The sequence below is a fragment of the Cyprinodon variegatus genome, unplaced genomic scaffold (genome assembly GCF_000732505.1).
Source record: "Cyprinodon variegatus isolate N-32 unplaced genomic scaffold, C_variegatus-1.0 Scaffold24, whole genome shotgun sequence".
Classification (NCBI taxonomy): domain Eukaryota; kingdom Metazoa; phylum Chordata; class Actinopteri; order Cyprinodontiformes; family Cyprinodontidae; genus Cyprinodon; species Cyprinodon variegatus.
Window position 1 is genome coordinate 653896 of NW_015150477.1, and position 18482 is coordinate 672377.

At 39.7% G+C, this 18482-nt stretch overlaps 1 protein-coding gene across 7 annotated transcripts in view; it reads left to right on the top strand.

The window, feature by feature from the left end:
• med25 (mediator complex subunit 25) overlaps positions 1-17844 on the top strand; it is a 36815-nt gene extending 18971 nt beyond the window's left edge. For 2 of the 7 annotated variants that reach the window (XM_015393197.1, XM_015393224.1), the window contains exons 12-20: positions 1384-1466; positions 1596-1653; positions 1754-1861; positions 2747-2923; positions 12396-12506; positions 12669-12740; positions 14330-14500; positions 14580-14700; positions 17385-17587. In XM_015393197.1, the coding sequence (XP_015248683.1) occupies positions 1384-1466; positions 1596-1653; positions 1754-1861; positions 2747-2923; positions 12396-12506; positions 12669-12740; positions 14330-14500; positions 14580-14700; positions 17385-17488 (1005 nt within the window). In that variant the 3' untranslated portion in view covers positions 17489-17587. Of the gene's footprint in view, positions 1-1383; positions 1467-1595; positions 1654-1753; positions 1862-2746; positions 2924-12395; positions 12507-12668; positions 12741-14329; positions 14501-14579; positions 14701-17384 lie in introns of all 7 variants that reach the window. The other 5 variants (XM_015393189.1, XM_015393213.1, XM_015393205.1 and 2 more) reach the window with 5 other exon arrangements.
• Positions 17845-18482: the final 638 nt, after the last annotated feature.

Genomic DNA, 18482 nt, shown 5'->3' on the forward strand with positions numbered 1-18482 from the left:
TTAAATAACCTTATATTTTGATTAAACTTTTAATCATACGTTTAAAAAAATTGCTTTTAATTGACAGAAATGAGCTGTTAAAAGATATCGCTCCTTAACTTAAATGAATGCAAATGAAATCAGTTCTGAGGTGCTAATGCATCTTTTCAAATTATTTATAAAGTAGAAAAACTTTTTTTTTTTTTTTTACATTTGGTGCTTTAATGGCAGCAATCAGTATTGCTCCAGTTGATTTTCTAAATCTTTTACTCCCTGGTGATTAATATGAATGCTATAGGGAGGGAAACATGATGTAATCATCACTGATGTCCTGCAGCCACCATCCTGCAAAGTCCTAATAAATCCCCCCTTTATTGATTACTGTACACTTTGATTAATCACGCATCATTTACCGTCCTGCGTTCACTGGTTTAGCACAAGGTCAAATCGATTGAGTTTACTGTGCAGAACCAAGAAGTTGGATGCGGATGGCGTTTATGTGACACTCATGAGGGACACACTATATGTTCGCACTGGGCGGCGAGAGTCTGATCAATCGTCTCCATCGACTGTCGGCTCATCCTCTCTCATCTGTTTGTCAGAGTTATAGAAGCCAGTTAAATAGTTAGGAATAAGATGGAGAAGTTAACGTGAAGTCTAAATCCATAAACAGCCGTACAGGTCAAATTGGGAGCGTGAAGCATTGCTCTTAATCTACGATTTCCTCCTCCAGTTAACTCATCTGGCTCTCCTGTTTAGAATTGATTATTTGCTGGGGGCAGTTTGTATATTTGGGATGAATTACTCTGCAGTCTTTGGAGAAAGTAATTGTTGATAAAAACAAAGGATTGGATGTTTGTCAGAGCGCAGCTTCAACAGCGCAGCGGGATCTGTGTAGGTTGCTCTCTCTGTAGGATTCTCTCCTAGTAATCAAGCCCTGATTTAGGGCAGGAAGAATTGTTTTGTTACTGTCTACAGCTCTGCTCTACGTCCTTTCTGCCTTAGCCAGCACTTAAAATAAATTACCCATTTGTCTTCACCGCAATAAATCTGTAATTGAGTACAGTGGACCTGACTAATGTGTGATTGATTAATCATTTATCCTGTATTGATGCCCTGAAGATGAGACTTGGCGGTTCTCCCGTTGGGACTTTTTGTAATTGCTTCTCCTGATTGGGGTCACTGACAAAGGTTTGATCTGGACAAACTGCATGTCTTTTACCTCAGCAGTGTTCACCGCCGCGCCTCAGAGACTCTCCAAGTCCCAGGGTTTAGTTCTGCAGTTCATTTCTCAACTGCTTCCACTCCTAATACAAAGGAGAACAATCTCCAAATCAGGTTTAGGTTTAATTTCAATTTCTCAGCCCTACTAAACATTTCACTGTTTGTTTCTTTCTTCTGCAGAAGCCCAAAGCTTCGTCTATGGATTCAACCAAACTGACACGTTCTCTGCCGTGCCAAGTTCACGTCAACCAAGGAGAAAATCTGTGAGTAGCTAAAGCTAGGGTTAAACCAGTGACTGGGGGCTGCCGGTAGGCTTGCCCTGTAGATCGAAGCCAGTCTTCTGTCCCACACTATCCTTCTATTTTCTGATGAACGTGACATTTCCTCTGCAGCAACACAGACCAGTGGCCCCAGAAGCTCATCATGCAGCTGATCCCACAGCAGTTACTGGTGAGCCGAACTTTTTATTTTCACTTCTTCTTGCTCTGCTTTTTACGCAGAAGAAGCTTGTTAGTTGATGCTGAATGATGCTCTGTTGGTTTTCCTTCAGACGACTTTAGGTCACCTGTTCAGAAACTCTCGAATGGTTCAGTTTCTCTTCACCAACAAAGACATGGAGTCCCTGAGGGGCCTGTATCGAATCATGGCCAATGGTTTTGTGAGTATTCATTTTTTCCCTATCTTGTTAAACCTTAAATGCGTTTTATTTTGTTGTTCCTAATGAATCGGGTTCCTCCTCCGTCCACTAGGTGGCCTGAACGTGATTCCTTGTTCCAGTTTTAAAACCTACGGAGGTGCTTACTTGCCCTCTAAGCTTCTTGTTTTTAATCCAAATTATAATTTTCGATTACCCTTCTTTTCAGATAGAAATTTGTTGTTGTAAAACATTAATCAAGGCGTAAAGGTTTACTAGAGGGAGAACAAGCAAGGCAGGTGCAGGATTTAGCCAAGCTGTCCAGTATATTTAATTTGTACTCCACAGAAGGTGCATTATAAATTTATATAGTTTGTATTCGTTTTGTGAAGCAGCCAGGTGCCTTTCCAAGATTCTAATGTTTTTGGTTCTCTTTTATCTTTGGGGAAAGACAGGAGATGCTGAGTGTGACTGAAAGGGAACACAAACTAAACGTCCTTCTGTTCATGTTCTGAAGAGTAGTATTTAGAAAAAAAGAACAATTATACATTTAATAAAGACATGGGTACATTTATTATCAGATTTAAGAAGTAGAAGAGCTGACCACCAGTGGCATAAATGGTTGGATAAAGAGATGCATAACAAAAACAAAGAATGTAGCTCCACACATCCTGGACAGAAATCAGCTTCTCACCCTTTCTCTAAGAGTCCAGCCTCCCTACAGAGTAGGCGAATACAGCAACCGACCCCCTACCCAGAGGGAGGGAACAGTCCACCTTCTTCGGTTTAGCACAGTAAAATAAAAATCCCTCCGCTTATAGAAGTTAGCTTTTTTTTTTTAACAACATGGTAAAAGGTGTGAATAGATGTATTTATATTCCAGGCATGTTTATTTTTTTCTTTCTACAGGCAGGCTGTGTGCACTTTCCTCACACAACCTCTCCGTGTGAGGTGCGGGTGCTGATGCTGCTGTACTCCTCTAAGAAGAAGATCTTCATGGGCCTCATCCCCAACGACCAGAGCGGCTTCGTCAACGGCATCCGGCAAGTGATCACCAACCACAAGCAGGTCCAGCAGCACAGAGCGGTGAGTGGAAGGCGGCAGATTTAGCCGTGGTCACACGCTTCTGCTGGTCTACTATAAGATCTTCCAGGGTTTCTTCCATGTATCATCCTGCCATTCCTTGGCGGATTTACTGATGTTTTCTGAGTTTTCCTTCAGCTTCAATGTCATTAGATCTCAGATGTTCCTCAAACATCCTCTGATAAAAGGGAAAGCTCAAAATGGGCTGGTCCTGCAGCAAAGTGTCCACATGTCATGACTCTTCCACCTCCGTGCTTCACTGTTAGTATCAGAGTCTTTTCCTGGAAAGCTGTAGTTAGCTTAATACCAAACATGTCCTCTGTCCAAATAGTCCAAAGACTGTGATGTCAGAACTTCTGGTCGATACCTTATGGAATCAAACGTGTCACCGTTTTATGATTGAAATGGATTAGTGCAAATTCTTTATCATTTTCAAAAGTAAGCTAATTTTTTTTTTTTTTGCTGAAAACTAAAAAAATAATCCAAACTGCATTTTCATCATTTTCTCTTCAAAGACAGGTCAATAAAAAAAATAAAAAATATTTTAAATAATATAAATATTTTACATAAAATTTTCAAAAGATGTCCCAGCAAAAGTAACTAAGATTTATTATGAAATGTTGAATTAGAAATGCAAAATGTTTTAACCAAAATTCAGTTTTTTATTTTTAAAGTCATAGCTGCTTTATTTGACTCATAAATAAAATGGGTAACAGATCATCCACACTGGATATTAAATGTTTTGCTTATTTGTTTTTTTTTTTTTATTTAAAAGACTCAAAGGGAGGTTTGGACAGATTGGATTGGCAGAAATACTTTATTTCAAAGTCAGACATTTATTTTATATATATTTTTTTTTTATTTGTGCTCAAAAATAAGCAATAAGTAAACCAAACTGAATTTTCATTTTATTCTCCAAGACCTCCCCGTTTGTTACTTTGGAAATAAAGATTTAGCATTCCATTTTCAAAGATATCCAGGAAAGAAGTAAAATTTTTTAAGTTGTCCTATATTAAAATGCAAATTTATTAATACAAATGCTTTGGCATTTTTAAGTTAAAGCTGTTTTTTTTGGATTAATAAAGGAAATTGCTAAAGCCCCTGTCACACCTTGACGATTTAACCAGCGTATGTCTGACGTCCCAGAATCGCCTAAAACGCCGCCATGCGCCACACTTTCTGTATTTTATCAAATGCTGTATACATAGAGTATTCAAAGACAGTCAAGAACTTTTGTCTTGAGTTTTTAACGGCACTAGTGGCTTGTTTATTTGACAGTAGGCTGAGAGGAAAGGGGTTATGAGAGAGGGAGATAGACATGCGACAAAGGACCACTGGTTAGATTTGAACCCGGGTCAGCTGCGTCGAGGACTAAGGCCAGTGTCCTGAGTGAGGCAGCCATGCGCCCGGCCAGCATAAAAGGAATTATTTGATCGCAGTATTAACCTAGATGCTGTTTGTCGCCCACCTAAAAAAAGAAGACGAAGAAATGATAGTGAACGAAGGGAGGATCCATCACACTCACCTTCTGGCTCACCCTATGATGGGGATGATGTCTGAAGGAGAACTGGCGATTTCCTCCTGTGAACCCCCTTTTATACCAAAACACTGCCAATACGCCATCATACGGTATATCTAAGTTATCGTAAGTTTCTCGATATACTTGCCATATGTCGACGTGTGCCAGCGTGCTCATAACTTATACAGAATGACCCAAAATTTACCCGACGTATGCCAGCGTTTTAGCCACATTTTTCTTACGTCAGGCATATGCTAGCTAAACTGCCGAGGTATGACAGGGGCTTAATGATCATCCAAGCATTTCCTTTTCTTCTTTAAGGCTACCTATTGTTTGACAGAATTTAAGAGAAAGCTAAGATTAAATTGCTTTTTGTGTTCCACAAATCAGTTGAATTTGCCAAGCAGTGCAGGATAGGGGTGTCATTTGCAGCTCTTCTGCTGCCTCTGTTCTCTTGTGGGAACTTTAGCAGGGTTCCCGCGGGTCCTTAAAAAGTCTTAAAAGGCATTAAATTCTTCAAAATAAAACTAAAGCCTTAATTGGTATTAAAATATCTTAAATTAGTCTTTCGTAGGTCTTATTTTTTAAAACATCATAAATAGGATTATTTTTATTACGATTTATTTTTGCAGTCTAAATAAAACATTAAAATTGAAAACTTTTTTTTTTATTAAAAAAAAAAACAAAAACGGCTCAGCATTATTGGTTCCGTACCGATAGCGGAACCAATAAAAGCGTTGCGGCTGGGACATTTGGGAGATGCGCCATTTCCCTCGGAACGATGGGAATTAAGGCAGGGGAGTCGCACATGCGAAGCGCGACACACAAAGCACCAAAATGGAGTTACAGAGAAACAGCCGGTATTTCTCAGTTTTGTTCCACCCTTGTCTCTGTAACGCCTCCACTTATCACCAAATCAACTAACGTACTAATAAAACGAAAAATAGCTGCAAAAAAGACTTAGCACTGGCTTTGTTGTGTCTTTAAAACTGATTTGTTTTGTTCCCTGCTAAAACAAAGTTTGTGAATTCAGTTAAATAATTGTTCAAATATAACTGTCATTTGTGTGTTTTTAGCTTTCTTCCTGTATGGGAAGCTTTTCAAAATTTGAAACATTAGTGCAGTGGTTTATGTTAAAATAAACCTTTGGGTTAAGTTGTTGCAAGCAGGTTTTTCTTGTGTTTCTTGTGAATTTGGTCTTAAATTTTTATTTCAAGTGGCATTAAAAAGTCTTAAAACGTCTTGAATTTAACTTGCCTTATGCTGTAGGAACCCTGTTTAGTGTCTTCATCCTTCTTGCATGCCTCATGCAGTTTGTCTTTTAATGAACAGGCCTACACCCTCATAAGCTGCGATGACTAAATATTTTTTTTCTTCTAGCATCTTCTCTCCAGGTGAATTTGCTCGGGTCTTTAGACTTTGGCATGTTGACAGATGCTTTGAATGTCCTCCATTTTTATCCCCTACAGTGAAACGATTGATTTTAATTCTTTTGAGACCTCATTAAGTCCCACCTTGGACTCCTAAATTGTTTCGATCTTCCTTATGACCTCTTTAGATCTCACCTTGGTGTCCCCTCTCTCACACCTGGTTCAAACAGCTGAGGAACAAGGTCCTGATTATGAGCTCCTCACTTGTCCTTTTCTATTCCTTACTATTTTATAAGAAAACTTTAAATGACTTTTTCTTTATTTTCATTCTTGATATAATTTAAATTCTTAAGCCTTTTTATAAAAGAGTTTAAAACTCTGCCATCTTTGCAGGGCTCAGTTTAAACCCTTTAAATGTGTCATTGACTAAAACAGAGAGGTGTAAATTTTTCAGGCTGCACAGACATCATTCCTCCTGGACAGAAATCAGACGGCCACCCTCCTCTTCCTAAAAGCGTACCCGCTTCCGTTTTCATCCCTGCAGACGGTCCGAATTAGAACTCGTCCCTCAGATTAGCCGTGTTTCCGTCACATGGCTTCGCTCCAGCTTCTCGCGCGGAGGAGAGGTGCTGCACGGCTGTTAAACAGCACAGGGGAGCAGCATGTTGCTCTTTAAAAATAAAGCTGCTTGGCGAGTTTACACGATTCAGATTACATTGCCGCTCGCGCTCTGATATCATCGGTGATGATGGCTCTTGTCTAACCATCCTGCTAATTTTACGTCTCTGCGAGTGGCCCAATATGTGACTCATGAGTCGTGTGTATGAGTATCGGGCTTGTAGGGAAGGCAGATGACATGAAATTTTAATGAAGACTTTTCTCTACCTCTGCCTCATGTGTATCATCACAAATTCAGCGCTGCATTGCTAATAAGGAAGTGCTACAGCAATTTGAACATAATTAAAATTAAATTCGGACCAGTGGTTAAGGTTTCTCTGTGCAGAACCCTCAGAGTGGCGTTCTTCTTCAGCAGCCAGATGACTGTTTGTTCCTTTTTTAGAATTGAATATTATGGCGTTTCAAGTGATGCAGACTCTCCATCGAAGATCGAACAGATTACCGGGTCTAAAGGCAGGAGATGAATCATAGCAGGAGTTTTTTTGTTTTCCTCTGTTGGTTTCCTTAAAAGACCCACAGCTGTTTGTTTCATCGCTGTTGTTGGTCAGTGAGTGAGGTGCCCGTTAGCACCATCCCAGGGTGATTTGTTCAGATTCAGTATGATGGATGAGTGAAGGTGTTTTTCCATCTCGCTTTCCTGTGTCTAAAGTTAATAATTTTAGCTGGGAGTGGAGATGAAATGCCTTTCATTTCCCCTTGTGTCTCCCTGAGTGTGGAAACAGATTGAAGCTCTTTTGCAGGGCTGTGGAGAGGAAGCTTCAGCAGCTGGATATTGTTAACTTTCATTTTAGAAAAATCAGAACTTTGATTCTTAAAGTAACCTGACAGACTTTGCTGTAAATAAACCGAACTCACCTTAGATGTAGTTTATACTTTATCTTCTCCTAAACGTTTCCTGATTATTCATTCATTTTCGTGGTAATTCCTGAAAGTTTTAGTTGCAATTTTTTTACCAAAGCTATTAACTTTTAATAAAAATAATACATCCGCAGAACATCTAGTGTGGTGCAGAATAAAAGTATAAATTTTACTAATTTATTAACTTAATGGGTCCAAAATAAAAAAAAAATATAAACTTTGGGTTACTATGCTAGCATAAGCACAAGAGATTCTCCACCAAAAGAAATAGTAGATTGAAGTGACGCGAGGAGTTGCCAGATCCTTTCAGCTCTATAACAGAACCGAGAAATGGTTTCCTCTTGGCATCACATTTCTCAAATTCAGGCCAAAATAAAGAAAAAGAAAGATATTGAAGATAAACATCAGTCAAGCTTTAGAGCAATGTGCCAACTTAAGAAATCGAAGGAGTTTAGAAACCATGCAGGGGATGCTGTTTCCTTCTGGAAAAGCAAGTTAAATATTAGCTAAGGTTACCATTAGCGGACCTGGAACTGGGTATCAAACGGAACAGAGCGCGAGTGCGCCACTTATTGGCCAGGAAGAGGCACGTGTGAGGCGCTGAACAGATTCCAGGAGGATTTGGCAACACTGCAGCTCAAAGAAAGATCCTTACAGATCACTTTTAGCCAAGTTATTAAAAGTTGGCCTAATCCATGCTCAGGGTTCCCGTGGGTCCTTAAAAAGTCTTAAAAGGCATTGAATTCTTCAAAATAAAACTAAGGCCTTAATTGGTATTAAAAAGTCTTAAATTTAAATTGCCTTATGCTGTAGGAACCCTGATGCTTACATTTAAGAAGGTTATCAAGAACCTACAGCTTTCCTGCAAAGGGCAGCATTGTTTCCTTCCTCTGCAGAAAGTGTTGCACCTCGATGTCTTTAAAGATGGATGGTCTAAACGCCTCTCTGGACTCAGGTCCTCTGGAGTAATGTCTGAGAAACCAGTGAAAGAGCCTGGGCCTGGCAGGTACCAGGAGACCAGCAGGTGTAAAGTTTTGTCTAGAGGACTCTATGGGTTTGGCTGATTAGTCGTAGTTGCCCTCAGCTGCTTAGTTAGAGCTAAAGGAACTCCCTTCATCAAACAGAAGCGTTTTGGACAATTTCCCGCGGACCATTCCTGCTGTAAGAAGGTTGCACACCGGGGCACAAAGAAAGCCCGTTAAGAGGCAGGCCTTGGTTTCCAGCATCAGTGTCTGACCTCTAGAATGCCTGTAGGTCTATAGCTACGAATACTGAGCAAAGTAGAACTTTTTATTAGTGGATCTCCTCTGAAAACGTCTCAGGTTGAGACATTTGCAACGCAAATGCTTCAAAAATCTTTATTAAAAGTATTTCTTCAGCCATAATGACTTCCTGTAACAGCAGATCAGCTCCGTTCTTCAGCCTCTTGCGATATCATTAACCTAAATACGCACCAAGCTCAATTTGTTTGTGTTTGTTTTTGTGCACTTTGTATAAACTGGTTGTGAAATCCTGTGGTGGAAATCAATCATTTATAACCCAGCTGTGTTTTTATTGTCTGCTTAAATCATTTAGTGAAATAAAAAAGCACCACTGGATGGTACCTTAACACACATTCAGAGTGGTTAAACTCTGAGTAAAACAGGCGGTTTGATCTCTTCATTTTTAAGAGCACAGAATGGATTTTTTTGGAGATTTTTGTGAAGCTGGTTTTCTATTAGTTTCAAGGTTGGAAGCTGGAGTAAACCTGAAAACATCCAGTAATGTTTCATTAAATGACTTCGCTGCAAAAGCCATCTAGAAAAAGATAAATTACATGTATTTACCCTTAATTCGAGTAGTAAGACAATTCAATTGTTTGTTTTTTTTTCTATTTTAAATGCACTTTCCATTTGCAAAGTGTCTCACTTATGTCCTTAAGGAAAAACACACTTATTTTAAGAAAAAAATACTTATTATTTCCTTTAGATTTCCATTTTTTGCAGTGTTGAAGTAATTTGCACCATTTCTACATGACTTTTTTTCACATCATCCAAAAGGTCTAAATTTTGCCAAAAAAATCTGACACTTTTTTTGAAACTGTTGTGTCCAAGTTTTAAAAATCTAGCTTTTAATTTGGAATTAAATCATTTTTTGAGCCCATTCTGTACAACTCAGCCACACTCCGCTGGTGTCCAAACAGCCCCTCACCTTGACTCTGCAACCATTGCATTCTTAGGGTTCCTCAAACTGCTCCTATCTGAATATTTAAAATTTCTGCAAAAGATGTTTGCCGTTTGGTTTTCACTCTCTCAGTCTGCAATTCTTTCACTCTGAAAAACAGAGCTGGAATTTTAGCGGGTTTTACTTCATAAAAGGCTTCAGCCTGGTTGGGTTCTGAACACCAACGTAGATTTCCTGTCATCTGTGGAGGAAGTTTGGATCGTTATGTTAGCAGAGCCAAATGTTTTACTCATTTTTCATCAGTTTTCTTTGCCTTTTTGTTTCTCCCCGTTCCATTGATGACAGACTGATGAGAACTACTAGATCTTGTGTGAATAAAACATTAAATCATAACTTTAGTCACAGTGAGGTGCAGTAAAAGATGCACCTTTAAAAACTGTGGAAAGCCTCTGATTTCTGTTATTCATTTGCAATTTTCGACATGATTTTTTTATTGTTTCTCCAGATTCTGCTGCAGATTTTAGTGAGTGAGGTCGAGGTTTAGTTAAACACCTCGCAGGTGGGGCTTTGAGTTAAATCCTCATTTGTTGTCAGTGTTTGTTTTTCACTTTCCATTTGCTGTCTGACAAAATGAGTGTAAACGCATCCTAGCAAGCGTTCAACACTGCTAACATAAAGAAAATCTATGTGCTGTACATATACTTTATGTCAACAGAAGGAGGGTGTAGAAACAGCAGACGGGTGGTGTCTGTGTTCTTCCTTTTAAGATTCATTTTGCATGTATAAAAATATTAGTTTTAGTGTTAGTTTTACTTGCTTTTAAGAAATAAAGTTCTGTTTCCATTACATGAAACCTTTATAGAACTTCAGATAGCGTTTATGAATAGCTCTCTGTACCCTTTCTATTTCTGGTGCAGGAAACCGGGTTAAACCGGACAAAAGAGGTAGAAATCTCCCCTGATTATACTCTGAACTACAGCTTGAGCTTTGCATCTCATTTCTTACTTTGTTTCAGTCATATTCCCTTATATATTCTGTTAACGTCAAAATTATGCAACATAATTTCCATTAGCAAGTTCAACAGTTAAACACAGCTACCAATGCTGAGTATTAGTGTTTTACTGAGCTTTGCATTTAAAAGAATTGATTGATTCAAACTAACTGTGATTAATGGATTTAAGGAAGAAGGGATTTCTGCAGGGAGAGAGTAGAACTCTCCTCACATCCCTTTTAGGAGATTCTGACCTGTAAATTGGTGTCTACAGTGTTTATGTTCTGAGATCCAGACTCTCATCACAGGCTGTATTTGTTTAAGACGATTGGATAATTAAAACGTATTCCACAATAAAATTGGTTTTGATTCTGTTTCAGTCATTGCTTTGAAATCATGAAAGGATCCCAGGAAATCAGCTTTCACTCTCCTTATTTTTCCTTTCTTTTAGGTAGTTTTGATCAACGCAGCTAGAAGAAATCCACACCGTAAACATTTATCTGCACAGTTTTGGATTGATGGGGTTCAAAGGCGGCATAGTCGCGTTATGACTTTTTTAGAATTTGAACACAAGTAGTTTGTTCCCATTGCATACAAACCTTTTCTAAAGTTTACTTTAGTTTTTATATTTTTTAAAATTCATCTTTTTTGCTGAATATCTAACTGTATTTCAAATGAATAATGAGATATACTGTGTATGTGTGCAGGGGGTAAACGAGGAGGTACCGTTTACTGCTAAGCAGGTTAGCACCCACTAGTGATTGAAATAATAAAAAAAAAGAAAAGCGATAAAATTTAAATGGCTGAAAGGTGGGGGCATCTCTGGGGGCTGTGACAGCAGAGCTTCTCAAGCTGGGGTTCGAGGTGTTTATGTGATTCCAGAGGTATATGGAAGGCCAAAATACATCATATGCAGGCATCCCCAAGCTCGGTCCTCAAGGCCCCCTGTCCTGCAGATTTTAGAGGTTTCTCTGCTTCAGCACAGCTGGTTATAATGATTGCAGTAGACCAAAAGCCTGTTAATCAGCTTTCAATTAAAATCAGCTGTGCTGGAGCAAGGAAACCTCTAAAACCTGCAGGACAGGGGGCCTTGAGGACCGAGTTTGGGAATGCCTGATAATGCCTCAGTGGAAGGTTTACAATAAATGCATACATTTTTCATTAAATAAAAACACATTACAATTATTTATTTATTTATATAAAACATTTAATTCTGCAATGTACCATCAAATAATGATAGGATCATATAATGATAAGAGGCTTTTCCCTTCTGCAGCTAAACTGTAAACAAACCTTTAACTCATAAATTCTGAAGTTGGAAAAAAAATGTCTGTAAATTCTGCTAAACGTATAACGAAAGTTTGCTGATTTTAAAGAAATCTGATTTTCTTTGTTAAACCAGATTTTTTTTTTTATTCCGTTTGTTTAATTTTATTCTTCTTGTTATTTATCTGTGTTGTATAATTTTTCTCTCTTCTATTTTTTTTTTTGTTTGTTTTTTTTAAGATATGTTGCAGCCATTAGAAAGTGCCACTTTTTAACCCTTGAACTTAATGCTTCCACCACTGTGCTTCGTCATGGGCGTAGTCTATTCGGGATTATTAATGGTTTTCCAGCAGATAGGTCAGGTTTAGTTAGTCTAATCTGTTGGGAGGACTTTCTTTCACATGTTTATTTGACCACAGAGCTTGTTGTAAACTGGACTTGGTGTGGCATTCTTTCAGCGAAGACTCTTTTCTTGCCATTCTTCACAAAATTACGAATTAATAGTTGTCTTGTAACCATGAGTCATTTTATTTTTACTTTATTATGTTCAACTTTGTCAAGTTCTAGATATACAAGATGTTTTTTGTGCATTAAATACTGACTTTTTTATTTATTTTTTTGCTCTTACAGCAGTTAGGTGGAGCAGGGGTTCAAATGCAGCCCAATCAAGTCCCTCCCAACCAGAATTTTCTGAACCGGCCCCCTGGTCCCATTCCGGTTTCCCACAACAACGTCCCGCAGGTAAATAAAGCTGTTCTCTGTTATCAGACCCGCTCTGTCCGTCCAAATCTTCCCCCTCCTTACACTCTCTGCTGGGGACACTGACTGCTCGGGTGCATGCCTTACAGGTGTCTCTTTCTCCTCCCACCTCCTCTCCTCCTCTTTTATCTGTTCTGCATCCAGTCTGTGGTGGTGGGCATGCCCCCCGTTAGTCAGGTCTCTATAATGGAGGAGCAGCAAAGGCCGGGCAGCATGGTGAGAACCCAAACCACTAACGCCTGATTTTAACTTTCTATTCACCTTGCAGACTGGCTACAGGCTGAGCTGTTTTATGAACTCTTAGATTAAAGGCTGCTGGACTCACAGCTTCTTTCATGCATGTAATACCTGTAGGCATACACTTCCATGAGGCTCTGATGGGGGCAGTTTTTATTTCTTTAAAACAAAACTATTTGATATAAGTTACTTTTATGTGAGGGTTTTAATGCAGCTTAGAAATAATATAACTTATTGCTCCGGTAATATTTATTATTGTTGTTAAAAGACCATTTTTATTTTTGGTACTTTGAGGACATAATAAAAGGGAGATGTGTCAACAGTAAGGGAGGCCTTTTATTGCACCAGTCCTTTACTAATAAGCCTTATTTCCTTCAATAGTGACAGGCAGAGATTTCTCCCCAGTCTGTCAGTATGGCAAGCTGTATATACATTTATTGGACAAGAAATATAAAACAAAATTTTCAGAAATGAAGTCGTTCTGGTAAAAAGTCTCAGACATCCAGAATGTTATCCTTTCTGTTAGTTTCTATCACTGATCTCAAACTTCATTCTTCCTCAGACAAAGTGAATCATTTAAAGCTCAGACTTATTAAACAGAAGAGTAAAAACAACAACTGAACCTTCAACGTGTTAAAGAAGTTATTATTTTATTTTATTTTTTTCTATTTTTAGAAGGGCTGTGTAGTAGTACCTTCTACATGACGGCAGTAGATTAAAAGCAGCGATGAGCGAAGGCTTCTGATCAGCATGGATTCTTTTTAACCTTTTTAACAGATTTCTAGTTGAGAATATCTCTGTATGTTCGTCTTGGTAAACTCTAACCTCCAAACCAGCATGAAATAAAACAACATCTTTATCGAATGGTTAACCTGAGAAGAACAAATGTATTTTTTTAAATCATCCTCAGCTGAGATAGTTTGGTATGAAACAGGCGACAGACTGCAAGTGAAAAATCAGCTCTGTATAGGTGCGTTTTCTTAACAAGGAGCCATTTCATTGTTTTGTTTAGTTTTAAAGCAGTTGAATCATGGCGAATAAGAAAGGTTAGTGAAGAAAACAGGTCAGAACATGAAGTGTCCTTGTCTGTGTCCACTTTAGTCAGGGTCACAGGTCCAGTATCATTTGGTTTAGGTGTGTTAGAGAGGGTATATAACTAAATAGAGGCTCTAAAGCAGCGGTCCCCAACCACCGGGCCGCGGACCGGTACCGGTCCGTGGGTCATTTGGTACCGGGCCGCACAGAAAAAAGTAAATATATATATATATATATCTCGACGATCAGAGTCTAAGTGATGTTTTATTTTGAAAAATGTAAAAAATTGCGGTATTCTCTCCCAATTACATCAGTCGGTGCATCTGTGCCTCTTGACACAGGTTAATTCAGTTCAAGACTCATCCTATCTATAACATCCTATCTTTGTGAGGCGGGATTTTCTGCGGTTACAGCGACCAAAACAAAGCTACGGCCTTTCATCATAGGTCCAAATCCACATAAGAGCTCTGCATTTCTGTGCCGATATTTTTGTAATGCTATATGAATCTTTAACCAGCATTTCATGTGTTTAGATGACAATGAGAGCAACGGGACCGACCAATCAGCAGCCAGCGGTCAGTGGAGCTCCACCCAATCAGGTTGCACAAGGCGGGCAGGCCCAACAACAGGGATCAATACTCCGTCTCCCGAATCCAGGAGCCAATCCGCAGCTTCGGAGTCTTCTACTTAGTCAACAGCAGCCGGTTGGAGCAACGAATCGCTTTTTATTCACGGTATTCAGCTTCTGAAATTGTATGGCTCTAATGTTGCTCTTCCCCACAGCAGGGCGCGGTGTCTCACATGCCAAACATGATGTCCCACCAAGCTCTGGGACAGCAAATGGTCCATCCTACACCAGGAGGAGGGGCTCAAATGCAAGGCCAGTGGAGGCAGCCCATGACAGGTCAGCAAACTGTTAATAGACGATTAAAGAGCCTAAGATGTTACACATGTTTTAGAGGTCTGTTTTTTATTTCAAGGGTTAAAAAAACATATCTCTGGAAAAAGTAGTAAACAAATATTTTTTGAATCTTTTTGGTTAAAGCCAGGTAACTGTTCAGCTAACAGGTTTTAGCCGAGGCAAATGTTTTCCAACAGTTTATACACCTGCTAATTGAATTATTGAAAAATAAACGTTTGCACATCATCCAAACACATCAATATTATGTTTGAACTGAAACTATTAATATATCCAAAGGTAAAAACAAGCAATTTTCCTTCTGTTTGCTTCCTGGTTGAAGGTGATACGGTCTGCATCTTGTATCCTCTTTAGAGATGTTTTCTAGTTAGTCGAAACTGTAGACGTGGCACAATTTGATTTATTTCAACACATGTAAACGGTTAAAAAAAAACTTGTTCTTGATTTAAAATTTTCCTTAAAAAAAAAAAACACTAAAGAAGTAAATCTTAAAATAGAGGCACTGAAAAAAAAATCTGTACTGAAATTGATGGTTTAGAACAGATATTTACTCTTTTCTTTTATTTTTATTTATGTACACTGCTCAAAGATATAAAAGGAACATGTAAAAAGCACAATATAAAATCAATCAAATCAAGCTTTTGTGAAATCAAACTGTCCACTTAAGAAGCAACACTGATTGACAACTTCACATGCTTTTGAGCAAATGGAAAAGATGAAAGGTGGAAATTATTGGCAATTAGCAAAGGACACTCAATAAATTCAATTCAGTTTATTTCTATAGCGCCATTTCACAACATGTCATCTAAAGGCACTTTACAGTTCACCAGATCATACAGTCAAATTGATCCAAAGTTTTCTATCTAAGGAAAACCAGCTGATTGCATCGACTCATTGAGGCAATCCCTCACACTAAGCTTGCTTGTAGCAACAGTGGAGAGGAAAAGCTCCCTCTAACAGGAAGAAAATCTAGCAGAACCAGGCTCGGTGTGAGCGGCCAGCTGCCGAAGCCAACTGGGGTTCAAGGAGACAGAAGCAGAGATACAAAAGGCAACTGTAAAAGGTGGGCCCCTCCAAAAAACACAGAGCCAAGCAAATAAGCTCCGAGCCAGCCCCCATGTCAGAGGATGAAGAGAGCACATCCAGCCAGTCACAGTCAGAGAAACAGGACTACACTGGAAAAAACAAGCCTATCTCCAAGATCTATTAACTTTGGTGTTGATGGCAGTAGCACAGCTGATATTTCTCTCCAAGATGGTGTAATAAAAGAGGTGAGGGACTACAGACTACTCAGTACCTACGCTTTCTGGCAGATGATTTGGTCACTTTTAAATGACGCTGGTGCTTTCACACTCATTGTAGGATTAGACGCTCTACAACTCACACAAGTGGCTCAGGTAGTGCAGCTCATCCAGAATGGCACGCCAATGCAAGCTGTTGCATGAAGGTTTGCTGTCTCTGTCAGGCACAACCAGTAGACAGGCCTGTACTCCACCAGATGTGGTTTAGGGCAACGACCCAACAGAAGCACCGCCCCCTCCCCCTTTGTGCAAGGAGGAACAGGAGGAGCACTGCCAAAACTCTGCAAAAGAATGTGTCTGCACAAACGGTTAGAAACCAACTCCATGAGGATGGTATGAGGGCCCAGCAATCACAGATGGGGGTTGTGCTCACAGCCCAAAACCGTGCAGTATTCCTGCCATTTGCCAGAGAAAACAGGAATTGGCAAATTTGCCGCTGGCCTCTTCTTCACGGACGAAAGCAGATTCACACTGAGCGCATCTAAGAGACGTGACTGGAGAAACCATGGAGAGCGATCTGCTGCTTGCAACATCTATCAGCATGACCGGTTTGGCAGTGGGTCAGTGGTGGTGTGGACTGGCATTCCTTTGGAGAGCCACACAGCCCTCCATGGGCTCACCAGGGCTAGAATGACTGCCATTAGGTACCAAGATGAGATCCTCAGATCCTTTATGAAACTATATGTTAGTGTGTTTGGTCCTGGGTTCCTCCTAATGCAGGACAATGCTATACGTACCTCATGTGGCTGGAGTGTGTAAGCAGTTCCTACAGGATAAAGGCATTGAAGCTATGGACTGTTCCACCCATTCCCCAGATCTGAATCTGATTGATTACCTCTCGGACATCGTGTCTCATGTCCCATCTACCGACGTTACATTGCGCCACAGACTGTCCAGTAGTTGGCGGATGCTTTAGACCAGGTCTGGGAGAAAATCCAGGGAACTCATACAGGAAAATGGAGGCTCACACACACAATACTGAGACTCATTTTGAACAGTTTTAAGGACATTACATCACATTTGGATCGGCCCGGAATTCGTTTTTTCACATAAATTTTGTGTTTCACTCCAAATCCAGGCACCCATTGGTTAATGCAGCTCTCCAGCAAATGTGCATTTATTCAACATTTCCATATATTAAGACCTTAACTCGAAATGGTGATGATTTAATATCTTTTCCCAAAACTGAAAACACAATACTCCATTACATTGTGAAAAAGTTTCTTCAGGGATTGTTGCAAAATGACAATAATAAATCTCATTTACATAACAGCTTTCCTCTGTTTCACCTTCCAAGTAGCTATCTGTAAAAATAAAGCCTGCTCCCTTTTCCATCTGAAAATGGTAACATCTTAATTCTGTCTGCAGGTCAGATGCTAATGTCTGGAGGTCAGCGAGGACCCATACCCCAGCCCGGCATGCCCCAGGTCCCCAGCATCACAGATGAAGACGTCATCAGGGATCTTCTCTAAAGGACTAGGAACCAAAACAGACTCTGGAACCTTTGTCTTTATTTGAATCTTTCCATCTTGCTTCCACATTGGCGTTATAAATATACATTATGTTTCCTGACTTGTTTTAAGGTTAAAGTTACTTTTTTTTTTTCTTTCTTTTTTGTAGCAGTACTGTGCAGCCAGAGTTCGCAGGGCGCAGGAAAATAAAGGTTCTTAATTGAAATGGTCAAACTGTGAGCAAACTAATCTTTCATGCTACATAATGGACTGAACCTCTGCGAATAGAAACTGTAACCGCTGAAAGAGCAAATGTTCTTTTTTTCTTAAAAAAAAATAAACTCAAGTCTTTACAGATGGAATAAAACAGGATATAAAATTGGAGATGTACTTGATCTTTTAGGGTTCACGCACATAAACGCAGGAGCCTCTGCACTGCTGCAGTTTGGACTCAAAAGGTGAGAGAGAGACGCTGAAATAGATCCACTAATAGATAGTTCAGTGTCTTTTCCTGCCAAATAGTGTCACAGTGTTAATTTTAACTACTCCAATATGTCGAGGAACCATAGCAGGCCTCTCTGTGCCAACTAGTCCTACCAGATGGTATCAGTTGGCATGGTGTACAATCAGGCTGGCCGCATGCGCACACCCAGCAGCTTTGCTCTATATGCCTGCAGTGAGCATCTTTAATGTGTCCTTACATGCATTTGATTCGGTTTAGAGTTAAATGAAGGCAGACCCGGTCCGGCTGTTGATCCGACCCGAAGATTCTGAGAGGACAGCGACATACGGCCTGAACCTACACAACGTGTCTCTGCTTGTGCAGCTCCTTAGACTCAATGCAGTGTCTAAATACTCATCCACAGGAAGTGATGTCAGACTGTGTGTCACCTGGGAGATGGTTGCTAAGATACGATGACAGCGGGTTCTTGTTTTTGAGCCTTTCTCTCTCTTTCCCCCCTCATCAGCCCATTTTTTTCCTTTTTTTAAATGGATTCACAGACAGTGGTCCCTC